Raw genomic sequence first — 22,842 nt, 5'->3', positions numbered from 1 at the left:
ACCAATCCCAGGCAAACATCAGTCCTTCCATCAGATTCACATACCCACTTCTGAATCCATCCTTCGAGGCCCACTTGTCTGGTGACGTCTCCTTGTGCTGGGCCCTCTGCCCAAAGCCCCACCTTGCTATCCCCAGCTGTTCATTCCGCTCGGCTGCCGGGTTACTTTTGACATGGTCGGCATCCACTATCCTGGCTCTGGCTCCGCAGCTCCTCCCTGTAGCTCAGCCCTGGCTCCCCACAGGCACAGCTGGTCTGTGTTGACCCAGCTTCCGGTTCTGGTCTGCTCCAGCTGCAGCCCCCCAGCTCTGCCTCAGCACCACTGCTCTGCCTCCATCCCAGTTCTGACTCCTCTGGCTCAGTGTTTCTCGCTGCTGCTGCCCTGCCTCCAGCTCAGCTTTCCCAGATTTCTACTGCATTAATAGGCCAAAGTGACTTAAAAACTAACCTAAAAGTAAACTGTTACAAATTATACCTGAGATGACACGCACACAACTGCTGCGAATTACACCTGGTAGGACATGCACAGTTCGAATCTAGGCTGAGGCACAGAAACAAAGTCCACAACTGCAGAGTTCCCAAAAGACACTAAGTTTATTACGCTCGAGCGTGGTTCCACCCTGCTAGCCAGGAGGGGACCCCGAATACAGATTATACAAAGGTTATATACTTTTTAGCAAAGCATGTTGCCCTTGTGCATCGGAAACCTTAGCCAACAAACAAACCCTTTTCTTATCTACCACCTATTTTTGCTTGGTGCATTTTTTGTGCTAAACCAGTATGTTAATTACACAGCATGGTCCTAAAGCCGTGCATCAGTAACTTTTATTATTAGGATGGGAGGTCTCACATCAAAGGCCAGGAGATAGGGAGTTAGGGACTGACAAAAAAACAGATACTGGGAGTCAAGGCAGGCTGGAGACAAGGGGGACGATTTTCACAGGAATGCAGTATCTAAGGAACATGCCTCCTGGTGCATGATGTGCTTGCTTTTAGGCAATGGTGGACCCCAAACCAAAATGGAGTCACATGTGCTAACTTTTCCTTAACAAAACCCATCTCTTTCTTGAAACAAAGGGTTTTTTTTTAATTAACACATTGGCCTGTACATCAAGAAAGATGGATTACAAGCCGTCAGGAACAGTATCCCCGATAATGTCACGGCAAACCTGGTGGCTGAACTTTGTGACTTTGTCCTCACCCATAACTATTTCACATTTGGGGATAATGTATACCTTCAAGTCAGCGGCACTGCTATGGGTACCCGCATGGCCCCACAATATGACGACATTTTTATGGCTGACTCAGCTCTCATCCGCTAAGGCCCCTACTCTACTTGCACTACATTGATGACATCTTCATCATCTGGACCCATGGAAAAGAAGTCCCTGAGGAATTCCACCATAATTTCAACAATTTCCATCCCACCATCAACCTCAGCTTGGTCCAGTCCACACAAGAAATCGACTTCCTGGACACTATTGTGCTAATAAGCAATGGTCACATAAACACCACCCTATACCAGAAATCTACTAACCGCTATACTTACCTACATGCCTCCAGCTTTCATCCAGACCACACCACACAATCCATTGTCTACAGCCAAGCTCTACGATACAACTGCATTTTCTCCAATCCCTCAGACAGAGACAAACACCTACAAGATCTCTATCAAGCATTCTTACAATACCCACCTGCTGAAGTGCAAAAACAGATTGATAGAGCCAGAAGAATACCCAGAAGTTACCTACTACACAACAGGCCCAACAAAGAAAATAACAGAACGCCACTAGCCATCACCTTCAGCCCCCAACTAAAACCTCTCCAACGTATCATCAAGGATCTACAACCTATCCTGAAGGACGACCCATCACTCTCACAAATATTGGGAGACAGGACAGTCCTTGCCTACAGACAGCCCCCCAACCTGAAGCAAATACTCACCAGCAACCACACACCACATAACAGAACCACTAACCCAGGAACCTATCCTTGCAACAAAGCCCGTTGCCAACTGTGCCCATATATCTATTCAGGGGACACCATCATAGGGCCTAATCACATCAGCCACACTATCTGAGGCTCATTAACCTGCACATCCACCAATCTGATATATGCCATCATGTGCCAGCAATGCCCATCTGTCATGTACATTGGTCAAACTGGACAGTATCTACGTCAAAGAATAAATGGACACAAATCAGATGTCAAGAATTATAATATTCATAAACCAGTCGGAGAACACTTCAATCTCTTTGGTCACTTGATTACAGACCTAAAAGTGGCAATCCTTCAACAAAAAACTTCAAAAACAGACTCCAGTGAGAGACTGCTGAATTGGAATTAATTTACAAACTGGATACAAATAACTTAGGCTTGAATAAAGACTGGGAGTGGATGGGTCATTACACAAAGTAAAACTATTTCCCCATGTTTATTCCCCCTCCCCCCCACCCGACACCACTCCCCCCCCCCCGGCTGTTCCTCAGATGTTCTTGTCAACTGCTGGAAATGACCCACCTTGATTATCACTACAAAATGTTTCCCCCCACCCCCAGCTATCCTGCTGGTAATAGCTCTCCTTACCTGATCACTCTCCTTACCGTGTGTATGGTAACACCTATTGTTTCATGTTCTCTGTGTACATAAATCTCCCCACTGCATTTTCCACTGAATGCATCCGATGAAGTGAGCTGTAGCTCATGAAAGCTTATGCTCAAATAAATTTGTTAGGCTCTAAGGTGCCACAAGTCCTCCTTTTCTTTATACATTTATTTGGGCATAAGCTTTTGTGGGCTAAAACACACTTCATCAGATGCATGGAGTGGAAAATACAAAGATATATATATACAGAGAACATGAAAACATGGGGTTTGCCATACCAACTCTAATGAGACAAATCAATTAAGGTTGGCTATTATCAGCAGGAAAAAAAAACCTTTTGTAATGATAATGAAGATGGCCCATTTCAACCAGATGACAAGAAGGTGTGAGTAACAGTAGGGGGAAAAATTAGCATGGGGAACATGTAATGACCCGTTCTGAATAAGAATATTTTCTAAAAGTTCCGATAGTATCTTCTTGTGCAATTTCATTCAACTGCCATGTTGCTAATAGGTAGCAACAACAATGAAAGAGCATACAAGGCAAGTTCACTGAAGTCTTTGTCATCAGCCGAATCCATGAGTTTGAGAACTTCAACCCCAAACTGCTCAACTTGGTTTTCCTGAACTAATCATAGGCAAAAATCTCCATTGCTGCTTCAACTGTCCAAGGTCTCCACAAACCCATCGCAAAAAATGAGATGTCAGCCAATCTAGGTTGTGCCAAGCTGAGCGTAGTAGAAGGATTTAGTACTGCAAGGGATTCAATCACTTCCACATTTGGTGGCAATCTCTGTTTCATCTGTTTCAAAAACTCCAACATGAAATCTCGACTCTTGTTTTGACATCTTCAACAATGTGAACAGTTAGTGTCTGTTTTGAAAGTTCCAGCTGGAAAGCGACTGTGCAATGTGGTGAGTAATTTGACTCAACGGTTCTGGTCATCGTTTAATAAAGCGGTCCCATTCTCAGAAATAAATGGTTTCACAACTCTCGCCAACAAGCTGTAGGAGAATGTTCTCAGTTACTGCAGCAACTTTCCTGTATTATCATTTTCCCACTGAAACATTTGGTTTATTCTCCAGGCTTCCTGAATTACTGGACTTAGCAAAATCAGATAAATTTTACTCACTTGATCACTGCACATATAAAAAAGAAAAAAAGAAAAAAAGTTTAGCATTGTAGTTTCTTTCTTTGTTTTTGGCTATCTGACAGCATAGCTTTAGTGCGTCAAACTGATTAAGAACCCTGTTCACAAAGAGCTAATGCAAAGCCCCTTGCTTCAAAAAGTTACAGTATCTTCTTGTTGCCGGCACCCAGTGCCCAGAGGGAAAACAACATCAGGGGTTTGTTACCTGGTGTGTTTCACTCAATAATCACAATGGGGTGGAGAAGCAGAAAAGTTTATTTGCAGCTGCAAACAAGGTACAGGGAGAATAGAATCTCAAATCATGCACACCAGAGCAGGTCATTACACACACTTTTATATTCCTTAATGCTACTCTCTACACATCAGCCAATTAAAACTTTGCACAAATACTCTGCCTTCCTTATATGGGTTACAACAATATGTATTTCCTGCAACCTCTAACAAGCATTCCTAGCAACTTAAACAACCAGCACATTTTGTCTGGCCTTGTAACTGTCTCTCCTATTATCTTTAACTTGGCATCAGCAAACCTTACACTATAAGGCATTGTCTACAACTGCAACACTGTTTTAAGACCAAAAGAGCTTACTCAAACCAGCCAGTCCTGAATTCTATTAAGGGGGGTTAAGAAGAAGCCGTTAGGCCTTCGGCAGGGAGACCTCCTCAACTCTTATGGCCTTCCATCCCCTCAACTTAACTAGTGGCCATGCCCTGGTGTCTCCAACATTCTGGTAGTCTGGAAGTCATGGGAAAGCTGAGTGACATGGGGGTGGGGACTGATGGGTGATGCTGAAAGAGATCAGGTGATGGTCAGAAAGAGGGAACTACACAACGGAGAGAGCAGTGCTTGGTGATGCGATGATAAGATATTAGGTGTGAGGAACTTTTCAGACTCTGAACTTGTACAATGTTGAGCTCAGCCAAACTTGGACAGAGCACCCTTAATTAATGAGGCAAAATCCTTTCCCACTCTTGTCACAAAGGATAAAAGTCACTGGCCCCAAGAGATCACCTTCTGCAGGTGTATTTGACCAATTTGTCATAAAGCTCTTTGGTTTTCACCCCATAAATGATCGGGTTGAGTATGGGGGGCAGGAGGACATAGAGGTTGGCCAAGATGATGTGAACATGGAGAGGAATGTGCTGACCAAACCGGTGTGTCAGAGCAGAGAAAAAGAAGAGAGTAAAAGACGTCATTGCCACACAGAAGTGGGCTGTGCAGGTGTTCAGGGCTTTCTTGTACGCTTTCTTGGAGGAGATTCTGAGGATGGCTCTGATGATCAGACTGTAGGACAGGGCAACCAGTGTCAGATCTAATCCAGTGACTACAAATGCCATCACCAAGCTGTACATCCTGTTCACTGTGGTGTCCCCACACGACATCTTCACCACAGCTATGTGCTCGCAGTACGTGTGGGGGATAATGTGATTAGCACAGAATGGCTGCCTACTGAGAAGCAGGGGCAGAGGCAGAATTAAGAGAACAGCTCTTATCAAACCCACAAGCCCTAGCTTAGCTATTCTTGCATTGGTGAGGATGGTGGCATATCTCAGAGGTTTACATATGGCGACATAGCGATCGAAGGTCATTGTCACGAGGACAGCTGACTCCATAATAGAAACTGAGTGAAGGAAGAACATCTGGGTGAGGCAGCCACCTACGGTAATATCTTTCAAATTGAACCAAAATATGCACAGTGCCTTTGGCATGACGGAGGTAGACACAGCAATATCTGTGAGTGCCAGCATGCAAAGTAGCAGGTACATCGGCTTGTGCAGGGTTTGCTCTTTGCTTACAACAAACAGAACCATGGAATTTCCCAACAGGCTGATTATGTAGAGCATAGAGAAAGGAATGGAAATCCAAATGTGAGCAACTTCTAGGCCAGGAATGCCCATTAGGATGAATGTTGAAGATTCAGGCAGGGTGAGGTTGAAATCTGCCATGAGGTGGTTGATGCGTTGATCAGTCTCAGAAATGCTCAAGCTTCCTGTGAAGGGAGAGAAGCACAGTGAGGGGGGTTACACACTTTATAGCAAATAGTATGGTAAATATATTATAGCTATTAACAATGTAGAAAGGGGGTGAGCAGTGAGGTGGCAACATTTGCAGATGGCACCACATTATTTAGGTCATAGTCAAGCCCACAGCAGTTCTCAGTGGCAGCTAACCAAGCCAGGTGAAAGGCACATGACCTTCAATGTCAAGAACTGCAACATTTATGCCCATTGGAGGATACGGCTGGAACTCCTCAAACACCTAACAAGGTTGTAATTTAACTGTATGAATTCAGGGAAGGGATCTGGGCATCATGGTACACAGCTTGGTGAAACTCTGCTCACAGTGCAAGCAGGGACAGAAACTAAGCAAAACATTGGAACCCAGAAGGAGTGGGATGGGGAATCATACAGAAAATACAATGTATTGAGATCAGTCAGACAATGTTTCACTCTCCTCTGAACTCCTCTGTGTAGTACTGGTCACACAGGATATTGCAGAACTAGAGGGGTTCAGGGAAAGATCAAGGAGAGAGGCTGAAAAGACTGGGATCATTACTTTACTAAGGAGATAAATAAGAGGAGATATGAGAAAAGTCTGTAAATTACTGACTGGTAGGAGAGAGGGAGTATACATGCTCAATCTACTCTCTAAGGTAAGGTCAAGATGACATTCAATAAAACTGAAACATGGCAAATTCAAAACAGATAAAAAAAGAATGTTTTCTTCACTTGATGCCTAATTAAACTGAGGAACTCATTGTCACAAGAAGTATTTGAAGCCATGAGCTAAGCAGGAATCTGGAAGGGTTTGAACATTTACTTGGATAGTGACACTATCCAAGTACAATAGTTACAGCATAATATATATTTTGGAAAGTCTATATGCCCATGTGTTGAAGGGCACAAGCCAATTTCTAGCTGTTAGGCAATAGTATGACACTATAGTGTCATAGAATAATAGTATGATGGTCAGGTCCTCCCCCTGAATCAACCCACTGCTGGGTGTCTTACACCTTGTACTGCAGCACCTGGGGCTGTCACTATCTGAGAGAGGATGCTGGAATCCTTTCTCCAGTTCTGGTGCCCATGGTTAAAGATGGATGTTGATAAACTGAAGAGCTTCAGAGAAGAATCACAAGATTTAATAAAAGAGCAGAAGAACTGCCCTACAGTGATAAATGCAAAGATCTCAATCTGTGCAGTTTAACAAAGATGGTTAAGGGGTGACTTGATAATGGTCTGTAAGTACCTACACAAGGAACCAATATTTAATAATAGGTTTTTTAGGCTAGCATACAGAGGTGTAACAGGATCCAACAGCTGGAAGTTGAAGTTATAGAAATTCTGTCTGGAAATAAGTCATACATTTTTAAATCGTAAGAATAATTATGCAATTGGAACAATTTATCAAGGGTTCTGGCAGATTTTTGTCACTGAGAATTTTTAAATCAAGGTTGGAAGTTTGTCTAAAGGATCTGCTCTAGGAATTATTTTGGGGAAATTCTGAGGCCTGTGTTATACATCCCTGTGTTATACAGACTAGATGATCCTTCTGGCCTTGGAATCTACCGGTCCTGTCAGGAGTCAGATATAGGCATTTTCCCTGCAAGTTCATGCCTCAGCTTACTGAAAGCATTTTTTCTATTCATGAAGGTGTTGAATTTAGCCATATGTGGAGAAATTCTCATTTGACTGTGACACCTTGGAAGTGTTACACTAAGTGTGTAGTTCACAAGTCTGATGGGTCCCATCAGGCACTGCATGGATGGATGTTTTAGATGAAAAAAATAATGACTTGACCCATAAAATCTCTGCACTGGGGAATGAATGTACAACTGTCACCATTAACTAACAGAGCTGGCTAACTAATGGTCCCAGAACATCCTGAGTTTAACATCCGTGTCCCAGTGGTCCACTGTTTCAGGTATGTCCCAGAGTTCTCCGCTCTCATTATGCAGTGTGCATACTTCTCAGTTTACGAGTTGTTCCTGTGTAGCAGTAGTTGAAGTATCACACGGTGTGTATTGGCGTAACAAGAGAAGTCGCACAGGTGCCTGCTTGGGAAATTCCCACTCCTGTGTGAAATTTCTCACCATTGAGACACAGTCACTGATGACCCCCCAGCCAAGGGAGCAGATGTGATGTGAGGCAATTCACCCTCTGCAGAAGATGAGTTGTGGGGAGTGTGAGGCAGCTCAGAGTTATTGGGAGCCAGGGATGACAGGGTAGCACGGAAAAGATACTGGTGACCAGAATGTTTTGGGGATCAGGGAAGCTTGGGATGGGAAAGTAGAGTACAGAGAGGGCGTCAGAGTATGATGGGAGATTGAAGCAGTTGAGGAGCAACTGGAACTGGGTGCCACTGATCCCTTTGACTCACCAGCCTTGGATCCCTGTCTCAGTGTGCTGTTGTGACCCACTGCAGACTCAGTCCAGGTCCTACACCTTTACCAGCATTCACACAGGAAAGGACAAACCCAGGCTCCCTGACCAGCCACTGCATGAACCAGCAATGTAGAGACTAGAGCCAAAATAACCACCAACTCCCTAGCCTAGGATTCCAGAGCTGTACCATCCTACCCTGGTCCAAATGCTGACCAATATGAATTACTTACCCTGTTTGACCCTCCTTGAATGTGGGGAAGACAATGCACACTTGTGGTAACCAAGCTAAGATTCCCCTCCCCCCACCCCCCCGGACACTTCACTTCAAGGCATACTGGGTATAGATTAAAACATAAAAACAAGTTTATTAACTACAACAGATAGATTTAAAGTGATTTTAAGGGATAGCAACCAGATCAAAGCAGATTACTTAGAAAATAAACAAATGGCTGAATGGCTAGCAGCAGTTCTGCAGAAAAGGACCTAAGGGTTACAGTGGACAAGAAGCTAGATATGAGTCAACAATGTGCCCTTGTTGCCAAGAAGGCTAATGGGATTTTGGGATGTATAAGTAGGATCATTGCCAGCAGATAGAGGGACGTGATCATTCCCCTCTATTCGACATTGATGAGGCCTCATCTGGAGTACTGTGTCCAGTTTTGGGCTGCATACTACAAGAAGGATGTGGAAAAACTGGAAAACATCCAGCGGAGGGGAACAAAAATTACTAGAAGGTTGGAGCACATGACTTATAAGGAGAGGCTGAGGAAACTGGGAATGTTTGGTCTGCAGAAGAGAAGAATGAGGGGGGATTTGATAGCTGCTTTCAGCTACCTGAAAGGGGGTTCCAAAGAGGATGGATCTAGACTGTTCTCAGTGGCACCAGATGACAGAATGAGGAGTAATGGTCTCAAATTGCAGTGGGGGAGGTTTACGTTAGATAATAGGAAAAACTTTTTTTACTAGGAGGTTGGTGAAGCACTGGAATGGGATATCCAGGGAGGTGGTGAAATTTCCTTCCTTAGAGGTTGTTAAGGTCAGGCTTGAAAAACCCCAGGCTAGGATGATTTAGTTGGGGATTGGTACTGCTTTGAGCAGGGGGTTGGACTAGATGACCTCCTGAGGTCCCTTCCAACCTGGATATGCTATGATTCTATGATTCTAAGCTTAGCATACTGTTTAGATTGACTATGATTTAGCAGTTTCTTACCCTGATTGATGAAACAAGCAGTCTGGAACAAACTTAAGGCACAAGCTGTATTTGCTTTCCAGCTTGGGTTTCTCAGGTTTTCATACACAGGCTAGAAATCTTTTTAGTCTGGGTCCAGCACTTCTTCCAGTTCACTCTTTTTTCCTCAGTTGTTCCCAGGAGTCTTCTTCTGTGGGGAATGAAGAACCACTGACAATGTCACTCCCTGCCTTATATAGCTTTAGTGTATAGAGAGAACCCTTTGTTTCAAAACTTGATTCCCAGACCAGTTTGTGGGAAAAGTACAGACTCCCCAAGATTGTGTCCAGAATTATGTGGCCTGTTCACATGCCATTGTAGAGTCATAGCATCCATGACTTTTAGGTAAGGCTACTAGTTTGTCCCGGAGGTCACAGTAGTCACAGATTCCATGATTTTCGGTACCTCCGTGACTTCGGCAGGGAGAAGCACGGGTGGACCTTGTGCCAACGGCACCACCCCCAGACCTGCAACAGTGGTGGTCCTGGGTCGCTGGCTGCCAGCAGAAGTGATAGTCCCGGACTCCCCCACGCTAGCAGCAGCGTGGCTGTCAGAGGCTGGGCCACCCCCTACCAGGTTGCAGCACGGCAGTCACAGACAACTCTCGCTTGCAACAGTGCAGTGGTCCCGGATTGGCGGTGTTGCCCCCCCACCAGCAGAATTGCGGCACTTCTGGGATGACCCCCGCTAGCATTGGCTGCTGTGGTCATTTGCCATCCCCCCTGAGCACCAGTGGGCACCCTGGAAGCCCCCTCTCAACACCAGAGGACACCTCCGAGGCCCCACCCAGAACAAGCGGTTACCCTGGACTGCACCCAGCACCAATGGGTGCCCCAGAGCCTCCCTTCAGAGCAGCAGTTGTGCCCCAGACTCCTCCAGAACACCAAAAACTTAGTCAGGGGTATGTTGTACAATGCATGGACTGGTCACAGGGCTGTGAATATTCATTTATTGCCTGTGACCTGTCCATGACTCTATTCAAAAAAATGCCCATGACTAAATCTTATCCTTACTTATAGGCTGCCTGGAGAAATACTCAGAAATGCTCAACAGGTGGGAGATAAGGTTTTCTTAAATCCTATTGTTTTCCCTTATGTCTCATTTCCCTAATTAGGCCCTCCCCAACCAGCTACCTAGACTAAAAGTGGAACACCCACAGACCCCAAGATCACATCATAATATCACTATGAAGAATATGGGGTGCCGTGCCACACAAAGATCAATGGTTCTTTCCACTGGCAAAATGCCTGAAGTTAGAGAACAACAGTTGGATTGAAAACTGCGTGAAGGTTGTGACACCCAGGCTGCAGTTCTGTGGCTTGACAGAGCAGGTCCCCACCCCGCACAACTTCCATCCCTGCCACACAGCGATACCCCTCACTCAGGTGCCAGATCCCACAGCAACAGCTCACAGAAATCCCTCCTCAGACCAGGTTAAACTCTGTGTCTGCCTGCATCGGGGAAAAGGGGAGATCAGCCTGAAATGCCTTTCTGGGGGTGAACGGAACCCCAGCAGCAGCTCAGCCTGTACTGGAAGGAGAGAGAGAAAGACTTTTCTCAATTTTTTTCGGTTTTGTTCAATATCTTCATAAATGATCTGGAGGATGGTGTGGATTGCACTCTCAGCAAATTTGCGGATGATACTAAACTGGGAGGAGTGGTAGATACGCTGGAGGGGAGGGATAGGTTACAGAAGGACCTAGACAAATTGGAGGATTGGGCCAAAAGAAATCTGATGAGGTTCAATAAGGATAAGTGCAGGGTCCTGCACCTAGGATGGAAGAATCCAATGCACCGCTACAGACTAGGGACCGAATGGCTAGGCAGCAGTTCTGCGGAAAAGGACCTAGGGGTGACAGTGGACGAGAAGCTGGATATGAGTCAGCAGTGTGCCCTTGTTGCCAAGAAGGCCAATGGCATTTTGGGATGTATAAGTAGGGGTATAGCAAACAGATCGAGGGACGTGATCGTTCCCCTCTATTCGACATTGGTGAGGCCTCATCTGGAGTACTGTGTCCAGTTTTGGGCCTGTCAAGGTGCCTCCCCCACTCTGAACTCTAGGGTACAGATGTGGGGACCTGCATGAAAAACCTCCTAAGCTTATCTTTACCAGCTTAGGTCAAAACTTCCCCAAGGTACAAAATATTCTACCCGTTGTCCTTGGACTGGCCGCTACCACCACCAAACTAATACTGGTTACTGGGGAAGAGCTGTTTGGACGCGTCCTTCCCCCCAAAATACTTCCCAAAACCTTGCACCCCACTTCCTGGACAAGGTTTGGTAAAAAGCCTCACCAATTTGCCTAGGTGACTACAGACCCAGACCCTTGGATCTTAAGAACAATGAACAATCCTCCCAACACTTGCACCCCCCCTTTCCTGGGAAATGTTGGATAAAAAGCCTCACCAATTTGCATAGGTGACCACAGACCCAAACCCTTGGATCTGAGAACAATGAAAAAGCATTCAGTTTTGTACAAGAAGACTTTTAATAAAAAATAGAAGTAAATAGAAATAAAGAAATCCCCCCTGTAAAATCAGGATGGTAGATATCTTACAGGGTAATTAGATTCAAAAACATAGAGAACCCCTCTAGGCAAAACCTTAAGTTACAAAAAAGATACATAGACAGAAATAGTTATTCTATTCAGCACAATTCTTTTCTCAGCCATTTAAAGAAATCATAATCTAACACATACCTAGCTAGATTACTTACTAAAAGTTCTAAGACTCCATTCCTGGTCTATCCCCGGTAAAGACCAGCATATAGACAGACACAGACCCTTTGTTTCTCTCCCTCCTGCCAGCTTTTGAAAGTATCTTGTCTCCTCATTGGTCATTTTGGTCAGGTGCCAGCGAGGTTACCTTTAGCTTCTTTACCCTTTAGAGGTGAGAGGAGCTTTCCCCTGGCCAGTAGGGATTTCACAGGGGTTTACCCTTCCCTTTATATTTATGACACGCCCTGCAAATCTCAGCTAGGGTGAAACACTGGCTGGGATTTCTTCCTGGAGCTCTAGGAAAAACAGAGTTAATAAGACACATGCATCTCTAAATATACTACCAAGTACATAAAGACTAACAATATTTTCCACATCTCAAGGATGATTTTAACCAGTTGATTCTGGGAAACTTTCACGGGAGAGTGCATCAGCCACTTTGTTAGAAGCTCCTGAGAAGTGTTGGATGTCGAAATCAAAATCTTGGCGAGCTTAACTCCACCGAAGAAGTTTTTTGTTAGTTTCCTTGACGGTGTGAAGCCACTTCAGTGCAGCATGGTCGGTTTGCAGGTGGAAACGCCGTCCCCAAACATATGGGCGTAGCTTTTCCAGAGCGTAGACAATGGCGTAACATTCTTTTTCAGTGACTGACCAGTTGCTTTCCCTCTCAGACAGTTTTTTGCTGAGAAACACTACAGGGTGGAATTCTTGATCAGGTCCTTTCTGCATTAAAACTGCTCCCACACCACGCTCGGACTCATCTGTGGTTACTAGGAACGGTTTGTCAAAGTCTGGGGCCCTTAGTACAAGGTCAGACATGAGTGTCGCTTTAAGCTTGTTAAAGGCCTGCTGACACTTTTCGGTCCACTGAACAGCATTGGGCTGTTTCTTTTTGGTTAGGTCTGTCAGTGGGGCAGTGATTTGGCTGTAGTGCGGTACAAATCGTCTGTAATAACCGGCCAAGCCGAAGAAGGATTGAACCTGTTTCTTTGACTTTGGGACAGGCCACTTTTGGATAGCATCCACTTTGGCCTGTAGGGGGCTGATAGTTCCTTGACCCACCTGGTGTCCAAGGTAAGTCACTCTGTTTAGGCCTATTTGACACTTCTTAGCCTTAACAGTTAGTCCTTCCTCCCTTATGAGCTCAAGGACTTTGTGTAGATGTTCCAGGTGGTCTGCCCAGGAATCCGAAAATATGGCCACATCGTCAAGGTAGGCGACTGCATATTCTCCTAATCCCGCTAGGAGACCATCTACAAGTCTTTGGAAAGTGGCGGGTGCATTTTGCAGCCCGAAAGGGAGTACATTAAATTCATACAGCCCGAGATGCGTGATGAAGGCTGACCTTTCCTTGGCAGATTCATTTAGCGGTACCTGCCAGTACCCCTTGGTTAAGTCCAAGGTAGAGATGAACTGGGCCCGTCCCAGTTTCTCTAATAGTTCATCTGTGCGTGGCATTGGATAGTTGTCTGGGCGAGTTACAGCATTTAGCTTACGGTAGTCCAAGCAAAAACGTATGTCCCCATCTGGTTTGGGAACTAGAACCACTGGAGATGCCCATGCACTTTCAGAGGGGCGGATTACACCCATCTGTAACATATCCTGGATCTCCTGTTCTATAGCAGTTTTAGCTTGAGGAGACACCCGGTAAGGTTGAACCCTAATTGGGTGAGCATTACCTGTGTCAATGGAGTGGTATGCCCGTTCAGTCAGTCCTGGGGTGGCTGAGAACATTGGCGCGTAGCTAGTGCATAGCTCCTGGATCTGCTGTCGCTGCATACGCCCAAGGGTCATGGAGAGGTTCACCTCTTCCACACCACCAGCACATTTCCCTTCATAGTAGACACCTTTGGGCCACTCAGCGTCGTCTCCTCCCTGGGCTGTAAACTGACAAACCTTTAATTCTCGGGAATAAAAGGGCTTTAGAGAATTAATATGGTACACCTTAGGCTTCCGGTTGGAGGTGGGGAATGCTATGAGATAATTAACAGCTCCCAGGCGCTCCTGGACCATGAATGGCCCTTCCCACGATGCTTCCATTTTATGGGCCTGGAGCGCCTTTAAGACCATGACCTGGTCTCCTACTTTGAAGGAACGCTCTCTGGCATGTTTATCATACCAGGCTTTTTGCTCTTTTTGAGCATCCTGTAAGTTTTCTCTAGCAAGGGCTAAAGAGGTTCGGAGGGTGTTTTGTAGGTTGGTTACAAAGTCCAGAATGTTAGTTCCTGGAGAAGGTGGAAATCCCTCCCATTGCTGCTTCGCCAACTGCAATGGCCCCTTAACCTCACGGCCATATACAAGTTCAAATGGGGAAAACCCTAAACTGGGGTGTGGTACAGCTCTGTAGGCAAAGAGCAACTGCTGCAACACTAGGTCCCAATCATTGGAGTGCTCATTTACAAATTTACGTATCATGGCCCCCAAAGTTCCATTAAACTTCTCCACCATGCCATTTGTTTGATGGTGGTAAGGAGTGGCAACCAAGTGATTTACCCCATGAGCTTCCCAAAGGTTTTTCATAGTTCCTGCCAGGAAATTAGTCCCTGCATCTGTGAGGATGTCGGAGGGCCAACCTACCCTGGCAAAAATGTCTGCTAGTGCCTGGCACACACTTTTAGCCCTGGTGTTGCTTAGAGCTACTGCTTCCGGCCATCGGGTGGCAAAATCCATGAAAGTCAGTATGTACTGCTTTCCTCTGGCTGTCTTTTTCGGAAAAGGACCCAGAATATCCACAGCTACTCGCTGAAATGGAACTTCAATGATGGGGAGTGGCTGGAGAGGGGCTTTGACCTGGTCTTGGGGTTTTCCCACTCTTTGGCACACCTCACAAGACTAGACATAGGTAGAAACATCCTTGCCCATTCCCTCCCAGTGGAATGACCCCCCCAAACGGCCTTTGGTCCTGTTCACCCCAGCATGGCCACTAGGGTGATCATGGGCTAAGCTCAAGAGCTTGGCCCGGTATTTAGTTGGAACTACCAACTGTCTCTGAGGATGTCAGTCTTCCTGGTGTCCACCAGAAAGAGTTTCCTTTTATAAAAGTCCTCTTTCTACAACAAACCTGGATCGATTAGAAGAGCTGAGAGGCGGTGGGTTGCTCCGTGCCGCCGTCCAAGCTCTCTGGAGGCTTTCATCTGCTTCCTGTTCGGTCTGGAACTGTTCCCTTGATGCTGGAGACATCAGTTCCTCATTGGATTGGGGACATAGGCTTGGTCCCTCTGGAAGCGATATAGGGGATGGAGCTGTTTCTGTTGACTGTGAACCGCTCTCCGCTGGTGCACTATGTTGGGATTCAGGCTCCGGCTGAGCCTCTTGTGTAGGGTTATCGGCTGCTGCCAGTTCAGGTTCAGTGGGGCCCTCTGGTGTTGAGGTTGCAAGTACTAGATTCAGTGCTGGCACGGGGTCTGGTGTTGGTTGTTTGGCTGGTTCCGGTTCTGGGACTGGTTCCGTCTGGGTCTCTGGGACTGGATCCACTACTGCTGTTGCAGACATTGGCCTGGGGTCCGGGTCCATCACCTCTGACTGGGTCCTGATAGAAGTTTCCGGAACAGAGCTAGGCCTCACGGCTTGTTTAGCCTGGCTGCGGGTGACCATTCCCACCCTCTTGGCCTGCTTCACATGATTGGCCAAGTCTTCCCCCAACAGCATGGGGATGGGATAATCATCATAGACTGCAAAAGTCCACATTCCTGACCAGCCCTTGTACTGGACAGGCAACTTGGCTGTAGGCAAATTGAAAGAGTTGGACTTGAAGGGTTGAATCGTCACTTGGATCTCTGGGTTGATTAAATTGGGGTCCACTAAGGAAGCATGGATAGCTGACACTTGTGCTCCGGTGTCCCTCCACGCGGTGACCTTCTTCCCGCCCACACTCACAGTTTCCCTCCGCTCCAAGGGTATCTGGGAGGTATCTGGGCCTGTGGACCTCTGGTGTGATTCCGGTGCAATGAACTGTAATCTGTTGGGGTTCTTGGGGCAGTTGGCCTTTACATGCCCCAGCTCGTTACATTTAAAACATCGTCCAGCTGACGGGTCACTGGGGCGAGGTGGGTTGCTGGAGAACGGAGTGGTGGGACGATAAGGGGTCTGGAGGGTTCTTTGGGAGGTAGGTGGGGCTTTGGGCGGCCCCTGGTAATAGGGTGTAGTCTGGGGTGGTCCCTTCTGGTCTCCGCCCCAACTGCGACCAGTTTTCTTCTTCTCTGCCACCTCCACCCCTCTGGCTCCAATCTCTCCTGCCTCGATTACAGTTTTGGGCTTCCCGTCTAGGATGTATCTTTCTATTTCCTCAGGAACACCCTCTAAGAATTGTTCCATTTGCATTAGGAAGGGCAAATTTACTGGAGATTCAACACTTGCTCCTGATATCCAGGCATCCCAATGTTTCACAATGTGGTAGGCATGTCGGGTAAATGACATGTCTGGTTTCCACCTTAGGGCTCTGAACCTCCGACAAGACTGCTCGGGTGTTATCCCCATTCTGACTCTCGCCTTGGATTTAAACAGTTCATACTTGTTCATGTGTTCTTTAGGCATTTCAGCTGCCACCTCAGCTAAGGGTCCACTGAGCTGCAGCCTCAGCTCTACCATGTATTGGTCAGTAGAGATGTTGTAGCCAAGGCAGGCCCTTTCGAAGTTTTCTAAGAAGGCCTCAGTATCATCACCTGCCTTGTAGGTGGGGAACTTTCTGGGATGGGAAGTGGTACCTGGAGAAGGATTGCTAGGGTTTGTTGGTATATTCTGCTGGGCCTTTATCCTTTCCACCTCCTCCACATGCTTCCTCTCTTTTTCCTTCTCCTCCTCCACATGCTTCCTTGCCTCCATTTCCCTCTTGTGGGCAGCCTCCTGTACCTCCTTCTCCAGCCGCATGAGTTCTATCTGTCTTTCATGTTCCCTTTGTTTTTCCTCAGCCTGAAATTTGGCTAATTCCAGCTGTAGTCGAGCTGAGGATTTGGTCATTCTAACCTCTCTGTTTTTAACTAACTTTACACCCGAGGTTTAGAAATAAACAAACAAAACGTGGCTGTAAAATTTTGCTGTGCTGGAATAGAATACCTATTCTCTGATAGTGACTGTCAGCCTACAGAAAAAGACAATTCCCTTGTCTCTGCTCTGGGCCCAAATTAAAGCAAAAAACCTCCAACTACTTGGAAACCTGCTTACCCAGCCCAAAGAAAAAGCAAATGGGTAGAACACACACCCCCTATTTACTTTTAGGAAGAAAAGAAAAAAAAAACCTCTGGGTTGGAAGACTGTGAATTTCCCTGCAGGAGTTAAGTACCCTGCCTCCAGGCAAAGAAAACCTGCAATTCACAAGATAATCCCCTTTTGTCTCTGCTTGGCCACAAAGCAGAGAAAACAAAGCTGCTTTCAGTTTCAAAGCTGCTTTCTGGACTTCCTTTCCACATGAAAAAAAAATTCCTTTTTAAAATCTGTATTTCTAGTTCAAAAAAATCTCAACTGGATCTCAAAATGATTTCAGGTTAATCCCACCACTATGCCACCATGTCAAGGTTCCTCCCCCACTCTGAACTCTAGGGTACAGATGTGGGGACCTGCAAGAAAAACCTCCTAAGCTTATCTTTACCAGCTTAGGTCAAAACTTCCCCAAGGTACAAAATATTCCACCCGTTGTCCTTGGACTGGCCGCTACCACCACCAAACTAATACTGGTTACTGGGGAAGAGCTGTTTGGACGCGTCCTTCCCCCCAAAATACTTCCCAAAACCTTGCACCCCACTTCCTGGACAAGGTTTGGTAAAAAGCCTCACCAATTTGCCTAGGTGACTACAGACCCAGACCCTTGGATCTTAAGAACAATGAACAATCCTCCCAACACTTGCACCCCCCCTTTCCTGGGAAATGTTGGATAAAAAGCCTCACCAATTTGCATAGGTGACCACAGACCCAAACCCTTGGATCTGAGAACAATGAAAAAGCATTCAGTTTTGTACAAGAAGACTTTTAATAAAAAATAGAAGTAAATAGAAATAAAGAAATCCCCCCTGTAAAATCAGGATGGTAGATATCTTACAGGGTAATTAGATTCAAAAACATAGAGAACCCCTCTAGGCAAAACCTTAAGTTACAAAAAAGATACATAGACAGAAATAGTTATTCTATTCAGCACAATTCTTTTCTCAGCCATTTAAAGAAATCATAATCTAACACATACCTAGCTAGATTACTTACTAAAAGTTCTAAGACTCCATTCCTGGTCTATCCCCGGTAAAGACCAGCATATAGACAGACACAGACCCTTTGTTTCTCTCCCTCCTGCCAGCTTTTGAAAGTATCTTGTCTCCTCATTGGTCATTTTGGTCAGGTGCCAGCGAGGTTACCTTTAGCTTCTTTACCCTTTAGAGGTGAGAGGAGCTTTCCCCTGGCCAGGAGGGATTTCACAGGGGTTTGCCCTTCCCTTTATATTTATGACAGGGCCCCACACTACAAGAAGGATGTGGATAAATTGGAGAGAGTCCAGCGAAGGGCAACAAAAATGATTAGGGGACTGGAACACATGACTTATGAGGAGAGGCTGAGGGAGCTGGGATTGTTTAGCCTGCAGAAGAGAAGAATGAGGGGGGATTTGATAGCTGCTTTCAACTACCTGAAAGGGGGTTCCAAAGAGGATGGCTCTAGACTGTTCTCAATGGTAGCAGATGACAGAACGAGGAGTAATGGTCTCAAGTTGCAGTGGGGGAGGTTTAGATTGGATATTAGGAAAAACTTTTTCACTAAGAGGGTGGTGAAACACTGGAATGCGTTACCTAGGGAGGTGGTAGAATCTCCTTCCTTGGAGGTTTTTAAGGTCAGGTTTGACAAAGCCCTGGCTGGGATGATTTAACTGGGAATTGGTCCTGCTTCGAGCAGGGGGTTGGACTAGATGACCTTCAGGGGTCCTTTCCAACCCTGATATTCTATGATTCTATGATTCTATGACCCGGCGGGAGGGAGAGAGGATGTGGAGATTAAAAGTCGTCAGCATCAGTAACTCTTCCTCAAAATGACACAAAGCTTTAACATATTGCAGCCGGTTAGAAACCCAGACACCCCTTCCTGAGGCTGCTTTTCCATGTTGGCAATTGCTGATGTTGCCAGGAGTCTGTAGTAGGGCTGCTCATGGGAGGAGGGATGGCGGATGGTGTCAGAGACAATCTGCTACAGTCTGAGACATTCCATTCCAGTCTGAGAGACCTCCCTCACCCCCCAAGAGGCCTCATTATGCCTCTTTGATCTGAGCATTAAGCAGGATGTCCACTCCATATTTCGTTCAGTTTCAGCACTCTATGCCACTGTGATCTGGATCCAAGATGCCCCCGCCCCCCCTCCCCATACACACACTGTGTATTCCTGGACCTCCCCTGCTCAGATTTCCAACCCTGCGTGGTTTCCTCTATGGCAGAAATATGCTTTCATTTTTATTGCCTTTTAGTGCTTCTCATTTACTCCAGAACCCACATGTCGGGGGACAGAGGGAACAGACACCTCTCCCACCTAGAAAAAAATATTATCCTAACAGTTCTGAATCACTAAGCCCATGAGATTGAGATTTCACCAACTCCCCTGTCAGTTCATTTTGATTTAAACAAGCTCACCCATCCTTAGAGGTCACAGGACAACTCCAGTTGAAGGCACTGGAGGCTCATGGCCAGTGTAAATCAGGCTATTTATTTCTGACCCTACATGTGGATTTAGGGTGAACTCCTGGCTGTTTTCAGAGCTTTGCCATTGATCTCAATGGGACCAGATTCACCCTAAGTTTTTAACTTTCAGCTACCAGCTGCAATAATCACGGGTTCAGGTCCTGCTACAGAGATCATGTTTCTGTTAGTGTGCTGAAAGAATCTGAAGTAAACCATAAGTTTATGTGGTGTTCGGAGGGTATGAAAGATGGGGGTTCCAAAACACGTGCTCTTAGGAGGCCAGTTTCAATTCGGAGTGACGCAAATTGGAATGTGAGAGTAGAATCTGGCCAGAGTACAATCCATTCTTGTTGTGAACCCTTTGGTAACACAGATACCCACTGCAGAGATTTTGGCTGCACATCCTAATATGGCAGTGAATTTGCTGAATTGGAAAAATTGAGGGACCCAGAGGAAAAATCACACTGCCTAAAAAAGGGAGCTATTGAGACAGTTAGAAGGACACAGTAAGAGAGAAGGAATTGATCTTAAAAACAAATATTTGACTAAACTGTTTCCAGTACATTTGTAGTTTCAATTTTACCAGGAAAATGCCTTGGTATTTCTGATAATACTAAACAGTTCAAGTGCTTGACTTTTACCCTGGAATCCTTCTTGAGCCCTTGCCACTAACTTCAGCGCACAAACAGGCAACTCACCAAAATCCACCTCATCAGAGAGAAGAAATCTCTTTACGGTGACAGGAAGGCAGAGCTCTAAGAATCAAGGTATGAATCTCACATGTCTGACACTCACCATGCTGTGAAGTGGCATTTATGAATCCCCTGTACACTCCCTGCAGTCTCTCAGATTGTCCAGAACTCCCGGACAATTCCCTTGGCTCTGTGAGCAGTGGGATGAGCGGAAAACAGACCCTGGAGAACTACAGCTTAAGAGCCTCCCGCGGGAGTGAAGAAATTATTTGCTGATACCAGGGAGATTGTCAGGCCAAACTCAGCCTTGCACACTGTGGTTCAGCCTAGCAATTGACAATGTGTTTTTTTTTTCTCTGTGTAAAGTACTGCCGTCTGCACTACATGTGGGTATATTGGCACAAGATACACAACCAAAAACTATTTTCAATTGATCGTAGCAGTGGACTGCTATGTTCTGCTGATGCAGATGTAATATACAGCGCATTAGCCTCTGCAAAGTCAATGCCACTCTGTGAAGGCCAAATTAAGTGATCCTTCATTTATGTAAGCTGTTGGGTATGGAAAAAGGCTTTCTTCTTCTTCTTCCAGGATTCTGGTATTAAAGATATTTGCCAGTATCCCTTTGTGAGGTCTAAAATGGCTATAGAGCTGGAAGCTCAAAATGTTCTAATATTCCATCTCCTCTCTGCATCAGGTAATCATCACATTTCAATATTCTGTTGATCTTTCAGACATCTTTCAGAAAAGGGGTTGTGCTATCCTGTGTGAGAACTAGTACAATGGGACTTCTCCACTCACTGTGTTTTTTTACATTTTATGCCCTGCTGGGGTGAGAACACAGGGGTAAAGGAATCAAACAACTCCTATATCTGGATCTTTTGGCCTTGATATAGTCCCTTTCCCATGCTTGTGTCACAGGTGCCTGGGGGCCTAATTTGGGCTCCGGAAGGTATGAGTGTGATGAGTTCTTACCCCTGAGGTTCACTCTGTTGCACCCTTCTAACCACACTGCTTTGCTGGCGATTCAGCCTCTCCACGCCCTGTTATCAGCCAGCATGACAGCAGATGGTGCCACACACCCAAACTGAACTACCTGCGGGCTTACCTGAGCCACCCAAGTACAAACAGCAGACACCACGTGTTAGATGGTTTTCCCTTCACCCTCTCCCTTTCTCTGACTGAATCCACCAAGGTAAACACAAGTTGCCATCACTGAGGATGTGTGTGGCTGTGATAATCAAGGGTGTGGCCCTTGATGGACTCTTGTGCATACACGCAGCTTACAGGGAACACTGACCCCATCCTGGTGGCCATGGTCCCGTTTAGCAGCCCTTGGTGTCATGGTTTGTGCCCGTGTTGTTTGATTGCGGAACCCTTTGTGTGGATTGCTCTCTCAGACACAAATCCCTGAAGTCTTCAAATGTACCTGCTGTGAAGACAGTTAGTAGCCACATTTCCAGGCTTTGTCACACATCAGTCTGCTCCATGGCTTCACATTTTCAGAGGCTTTTTGTATCAAGTTGGGCAGAGTCAATAAGGGAACCGCTACATCCACAAACTTCTCTTCACGGGTGTCATAACCATAGGGGTAGCCTAAATTCCTCCTTACCTGTAAGGGGTTAAGAAGCTCAAGTAACCTGGTTGGTACCTGACCAAAGGAACTAATGGGGAGGGAAAGGAACCCTGACAAGGGGATTGTCTGGGCCATTTGAAATCCTAGTACAGTAGGCAGAGCCCTCCGGGAGTTAAGGTCCCAGGACTGGGAATCGACTATTTGGGACAAAACAGGTATAAACAGAAACAGGCATGTGCGTGAATGGTTTAAGCTTGGGAGCAAGATGAGGCCACTACTGGACCATGCCAGCTGTACCAGAAATGGACTCCAGGGAGTCAGTGAGGCTGTCCAGAGGAATGCTGCCCAGGTGTGTAAGACAGCTAAGGAACAGAAACAGACCTCCTCAGTCACAGGGAACCTCCTTGTGGACTGTCATCCCCCTGGACTTATTAATGGCTGTTTTGGCCAGTGCCAGGGAAAGTCTGATGAGGTCTTGTGACTTCATGGTGTTACCCAGCTGGTAAGGGTGGGGTTCTGCACCAAGGGGTTTTGGTTAAGAGACTCGGAAACCCACTCCATAAAACAGAGATAATTTACTTTTGTGATACTGTAGCATACATACACAATAGTAAAAACCTGCTCTATATTGGTTTACCTTAATCCCAGCTCTGTTCTTGCTACTGGGGGACCTCCGGATCACAAGGCTAGGGATCACTTGTTTGCTGTCCTTCACTCTCTGAATAACAAACCAACTCACCTCTCTGTCCTACCCTCTACACTCTGAGGCAAAGAACCCCTTGTGCATATACAAACTTCAAAATAAACCCATTTGTAGGCAAAGTTTTCTCATTTTCCAACCCATAAACAATG

At 46.0% G+C, this 22,842-nt stretch overlaps 2 protein-coding genes across 2 annotated transcripts in view; both read right to left on the bottom strand.

Moving 5' to 3' along the window:
• The window catches only part of LOC311513771 (olfactory receptor 51G2-like), a gene marked incomplete at both ends in the record, with an annotated part of 350,119 nt that overhangs the window by 144,763 nt on the left and 182,514 nt on the right, over nucleotides 1-22,842 (bottom strand). The window lies entirely within an intron of this gene.
• On the bottom strand, nucleotides 4,761-5,699 carry LOC311514909 (olfactory receptor 52P1-like; the record flags this gene model as incomplete). The annotated part of the gene is made up of 1 exon (XM_084617631.1): nucleotides 4,761-5,699. One exon carries the CDS (start codon nucleotides 5,697-5,699, stop codon nucleotides 4,761-4,763), a length of 939 nt encoding a protein of 312 aa, XP_084473757.1.

This window comes from Lepidochelys olivacea, assembly GCF_965140295.1.
Source record: "Lepidochelys olivacea isolate rLepOli2 genome assembly, chromosome: 1".
NCBI classification, from domain to species: domain Eukaryota; kingdom Metazoa; phylum Chordata; order Testudines; family Cheloniidae; genus Lepidochelys; species Lepidochelys olivacea.
The sequence above is the reverse complement of the archived record's forward strand: the minus strand, read 5'-3'. Positions and strand labels throughout refer to the sequence as shown.